The 5,985-nt window shown below is 45.2% G+C and overlaps 1 protein-coding gene across 1 annotated transcript; it reads left to right on the top strand.

Annotated features, from left to right (window-relative positions):
* Positions 1 to 4,915: 4,915 nt before the first annotated feature.
* Positions 4,916 to 5,337, top strand: LOC149649538 (uncharacterized). Its single transcript, XM_089849471.1, has 2 exons — positions 4,916 to 5,153; positions 5,195 to 5,337. The coding sequence occupies exons 1-2, from the start codon at positions 4,916 to 4,918 to the stop codon at positions 5,335 to 5,337; spliced, it is 381 nt and encodes a 126-aa protein (XP_089705597.1).
* The last annotated feature ends 648 nt before the right edge of the window (positions 5,338 to 5,985 follow it).

Raw genomic sequence — 5,985 nt, 5'->3', positions numbered from 1 at the left:
CGGTGCCACTTAATGGTACCTGGTACCATTTTCTAAATTACTCTCTCTCGGGTGGCCTATGGCATCCATAAATATGCTCTCTCTCTTCTTGAACTTGGAACCTTCACCGCACTCCTGAGAATTCACTAATTGGACTCAAACGCATTACCTTACCAACCGGAAAAGCCCGCGAAAAAAAGACACGGTTATTGGTCCACTGGAAAACCCCGCGAAAGGAAGAAATATTGAGACTAAAATTAAAAGTGAAAAGAGTTACTTTTTTGAGAGGCCTCGACCTGGAAGGAAGGACGCAAGGGTCCGTTAAAAACAAGGGACTCCGCCGAGCTTTGGAAGGAAGTCTGTTACACTAAGTACTGACCAGTACTTAGGCGTTGCTTCGGAAGAGCCAAAACCAGCGATAAGATGAACGAGCCGGTATTAACGGTGTTCGTGATTAATTCGCGACTTCACAGTGCGGGAAAAGAGATATATACGAGAGAGAGAGAGCGCCGAAGTAAACTGGCACTGTACATGACTTTTGCTAAAAGACTGTTTCGAGTAATGATTATTTTGAGGGCTTAATTGTGCATGATAATTTTAGATTAGTTTATATATACCAAATTTTGCATGTTTTATTATTTTGCGGGATTTTAACATTATTTGTGTCGGGGATTTATTTCACTTATTCTTTTGTGTTGGTCTGGGCCTTCTGCCCTGACTTCAATTAATGCTATGATATTGAAATTTATTTCGCTTGGACATTCAAACCATTTCTCGTTATTCCACCTAAAATAATACCCCTAGACATACTTTAGACCCGGTAGATTTCGAGAAGCCTCGTTCCTTAAGCTAGCCGCTGGAAGGGAAACCAACTTGTTTTGAGATTATAGAAAAAGCGGTTACATAACTGGTGGCCCGTCCTGGATATTCCATAAAGGTTTCCCTGTTTTTTTTATATACGAGCTTCTCGTGACCTGTGCAACGCCCATGAGTGACACAGATTCAGATAGCGATTCCCAATTTAGTGAAAGTTTTGTATTTTGCCTCTATTGTATCCCTAGTTTAGGTCGTCATCACAGTTGCCCCGATTGTCTACGAGTATTTCAGTCCCAGGAGCGAGACGCTCGACATTTGCGTTTAGAGACCTCGCGCAACCCAGCCCAAGCCCAAGCCCAAGCCCAAGCCATGGCTTATACCCGCGCTACTGATTACAGCCCTAACCCTCCCAATGATCCGGATAATGCCGTAGCTCCTCCTTTGCAAAGAAATGGTACCCCTAGTCAGGTAGACCAGACAAATCTTTTTGCCGCGTTAGCTGCCCAAATTCAAGCCCTTACCACCACCATTGTGGCTAATAATAATGGCCACCAAAATGGCCAACAAAACGGCTACCATAATCGAAATCATAACGGGAATGGGGTTAGGCATGCTGAAGAGGAGGAAGTTGAGGCCACGCCTTCCGCATGGATACCTCAAATCGAGACGCCAAAATATTATGGCAGTGACGATCGATCCCCTCTCTGGGTGAATTTTTAATTAAGGCTTAAAGCTTACGCATTAGTCGAAATATCCCCATGCCCATTTTCTTAAATCGGTGGGTTCCCACTTTATTGTTTGGCCCCGCTTCCGAATATGAGGGAAATTTTGAAACCTGGGATGATTTTGAAGCCGCGATAAGAGATGAATTTGGGAATGTGGACGAAGATCATAGAATTCGCGACATGATTGACGCTCGCAAACAGCAGCCCAAAGAGACCTCCCAAGATTACATAAACGCCATGCAGGATCTAATGCGAAGATTAGAAACCCCCGTTAGTAACAAAGAAAAGGCTACGAAAGTCTTCAAAAATTTGAGACGTCCCATCCAACAAATTCTGTTGCCCAAAAAGTACACTTCCCTTTGGGAATTGGTTGTCGATATTTCTCGGGCGGAGAGTTTTCTCGGTGGAGGCTCTATGATATCTTCAACTCCCCTGGCAGCTCCCAGCACCCCCATGCTTACCCCCAACGCGGCCCCTAGTACTGGTCCCCGCTTAACTCGGGCCAAAGTAACTATCGGCGCAATAATACCTGGAACCCCCGTCAAATGCCGCGCCCCTCTTATTTCAACAGGTATGAGCCCCCTCCTGGTTGCTTTGAATGCGGAAGTCGATCTTACTTCAAAAACGAATGCCCCCGATTGCAACGTGGAAACTGGCGCGAAACTAGACCCCCTAGTTACCAGGGAAACGGGAGGAACGGCGGGAACTCGGACCAGGGAGCCGCGTTTGCCCGTCGGTCCCGACAATAAACATCCCAAAGCCGTGCATAAAGGGTCACCTTCCAATTTCGAAATAAATTTAGATTCTCTTAAACAGTCATGGGGAGAAAAACTTTTGTTTATTCCTGTAGAATTTGGAGGTATTTCTTGTAAGGCCCTAGTAGACTGCGGAGCCACTCATTCGATTATTGACAGGGGACTCAAAGCTCACATCGCTAAAGCGGGTTATTCATCTAGCCCCTTGGATGCGATTGTCAAACTTCGCAATAAGAAATTTGTTCAAGCTAATGGAACCGTTTCTCTCCCTATTTTAACCCCCGATATAATGTATGACTGGTCCGCGTATTTTCTAAATAATATTAGTTTCCCCGCTATTTTGGGATTAGATTTTTTGAGAATGGCTGGAATGAACGTTAATTTCGCTGAGTGCACCTATTACTGGCAAATGCACCCCTCTGAAATACACTCTTTTCTCGATGATTGCGGTGAGTGCGAAATGTCCTTAACTAACTTTTTAGTGGATAAGTACATGTTTTCTTCCGACGACGACTCGGTCGATGCGGAGGAATTGAGTAAGGCTCTTAATGAGGCCCCGTTAAATTCAGAGAATAAAAGGCTCCTTTGCCAGGCGGTACATCAGAATAGAACGGTTTTCAGTAAAGTTGCCGGTAGAACCACAAAGACCGAGCATCATATTGAAACGGAAGGTCCCCCAATCGCTTGTCGTCCCTATAGGCACGCCCCCCCCTTTGCAGAACAAAATTAACAGTTTAGTCGAGGATATGCTCCAGTAGGATCTGAGTTAAAGGATGACCGTCTAGTGGCGGATTATCGAGGGGTGAACGGCGTTCCTAAAAAAGATCAGTATCCACTCCCTCGTATAGACGATATTTTTGAATCCATTTCACGGCCAAAGTTCATAACCCTACTAGACTTACGCTCGGGCTACTGGCAGATTCCCCTTCACGTAGATTCCCGCGATAAGGCCGCCTTTTTTAACGGACAGAGGTCTATTCCGCCCGAAGGTATTTATGTTCGGCCTCACTAATGCCCCCCGGACTTTTCAGCGAATGATAAATAATCTTTTCCTTAAACATCGAAAAAGAGGTGTTTTCGCCTATCTCGATGATTTAATCATAGCCACCGACAATTTTGATGACCATTTAAAATTATTAGACGAAGTTTTAAGTATATTGGGTCGGAACGGATTAACCGCAAAGGCTTCAAAGGCCAGTTCTGTCAGAGTAAAACTCGAATATTATGTCATATTATCTCTGAGAGTGGAATAGAAGTTGACTCCAGTAAAGTGGAGGTTATTCGCGACTATCCCCGCCCAAAATCAGATAAAGATATACGACGATTTTTGGGAATGGCGTCGTATTACCGACGATTTTTTGCCCCACTTTTCCAAAATCGCTGAGCCACTTAATAGGCTCTTACAAAAGGATAGAGTTCGTCGTTGGGAATGGGACGCTGAGCAGGAGCTGGCCTTCTCTCAGCTGAAGCATGCTTTATCGACGACCCCGGTCCTTAGTACCCCTGATTTTGACCACCCATTCCTGGTTCGAACGGACGCGTCCGACGTTGGAATTGGTGCCGTGCTAAGTCAAAAGATCAACGGGGTGGAAAGGGTAATACAGTATTTTAGTCGCTCCTTAGGTGCGTTAGAACGAAAATATTCCACCTCGGAGAGAGAATGCCTAGCTATTGTCGAGACAGTTGAATAGTTCCGCCCATATATTCAAGGTTCTAGCTTTGAGGTCTTTTGCGACCATAAGAGTCTGGAATGGTTGCACCGAGCCAAAGATCCCACGGGTAAACTGACCCGATGGATGTTAAGGTTTCAAGCCTTTGAACCCTTTCACATTAATTAAATACCTGGCCGAGCTAACCTTGTAGCGGACGCCCTAAGCCGAATACCATCAGCCGATTGTGATGCTAGTCCCCAGGACCCCGGGCGAGAAGAAGTAACTTTGTCTGCAGCAAAGATTTCCCCTCCCCAGGACGCCACCGTCGTTAGACTAGATCTAGACACCCTAATTGAAGAGCAGGACAAGGATGACGAAATTTCCGTCGTTAAAAAGTACCTTTTGGACCCCAAGACTTGCAAGGTTCCCCCAAGTCTGGTTAAGACCATTTTCCAATGCGCAATGGAAAATGGTCTAGTATGTAAATTGGTCGAGAAGTACAAAGACAAGGGTTGTAGTGGTTATCGCGTATGGGTTCCGAAATCCCTACGGTCTCGTGTATTATATTGTTTTCATGACAATAAGTCATCTGGTCACTTAGGTACTTATAAAAGTAATAAACGAGTAAAAGAAATGTATACGTGGAACAGCATGAACGCTGATATTACGCGGTACGTTAGGAGTTGCCAAGTATGTCAACAATTTAAGATAACCCGTGTAAAACCCCCTGGTTTAATGAAACCCGCGGCCATTGCCGAACCATGGTCGGTGATATCCGTCGATTTAAAGGGACCTTCCCTCTAGTAAAAGAGGCCATACCCAGATATTGGTGGTGACCGACACTTTTTCAAAGTTCGTCGAACTATTCCCTCTCAGAAGAGCTACTGCCCCGGTAATAGCTAACAAACTAGTCGACGAAGTATTTACTCGTTATGGCGTACCTTCCCGAGTTATCTCAGATAACGGAAGCGTTTTCGTGGCAATAATCATGGAAGCCACCTTCGAACAGTTTGGAGTTGGACACCGGCTTACCTACATATACTCCCCTCAAGGAAACCCGGTTGAAAGGATGAATCAGACCCTGGGCACTATGTTAGCCATGTATATCAAGGACACCCACCGAGATTGGGATCTTGGACTACAACAACTCGCGTTCGCGATTCGAACGGCTGTCCAAGAATCGACGGGCTATACCCCCGCTTTTCAAAACTTTGGAAGGGAACTACGTCCCCTCACTACCCCATTCCGGATGTTTTCGATGTCCCAGGGCACCTTAACCCATCCGCCCAGAAAGTTCACGCGTTACGTTTAGGCGCCTCATTTAAAAAAACGCACGCCGCTGCTCACGCTAAAATGCTACGAGCTCAGGACCGACAAAAGGTTTATTATGATAAAAACGGCGTGACGTAGAATTTAGGTTGGCGATTTAGTGTTGCAAAGAACCCATTTTCAGTCCTCCGCTGGCACTTATTTCATGGATAAGTTAGGAGAAAAGTGGGCAGGCCCATATTTGATAGCAGAGAAGTTGTCGCCATTGACATATAGGTTGCAAACGCAAAATGGCAAAAAAGTTGTTAAAAGGTACACATAAAATTACGCAACTTAAAAGTTACGTTCCCCGCCTAGCCCAAGATCAGGTTCAATTAGAACGCATTAGCAACCGCAATGACGCAGTCCGCTCTCCCAGCCCTGGCGACAGAAGGCGCTCGCTTCGACCCCGTGACCCGGTTACGGGCAGGGTCATTTCCGTGTAAATAGAACATGTAAATAATATCCTTAGTTGTCCCGTCAAGTTAATTTTGTTTGGGACCAAATTAGTGTCGATATAATGGGACCTTTCCCTCAAAGTAGACACCACTTTAAGTATTTAATAGTCTTTGTCGATTACATGACAAAATTCGTGGAGATGGTACCACTTAAGACTATTACAGCTAAGACTAGTGTCCAAGCTTTCAAGTCTATTATTTCTAGGTGTGGAGCTCCTAAAGCTATCCTTAGTGATAGAGGGGTACAATTTACCTCGAAACTTTGGCTGCAAACTTGCAGAGCTTTTAGAAT

Source organism: Phalangium opilio, unplaced genomic scaffold (assembly GCF_054372755.1).
Source record: "Phalangium opilio isolate 3A_F unplaced genomic scaffold, DU_Popi_V2 ptg000088l_1, whole genome shotgun sequence".
Taxonomy (NCBI): domain Eukaryota; kingdom Metazoa; phylum Arthropoda; class Arachnida; order Opiliones; family Phalangiidae; genus Phalangium; species Phalangium opilio.
Note: the sequence above shows the minus strand (reverse complement) of the source record. Positions and strands in the feature narration are given on the sequence as shown.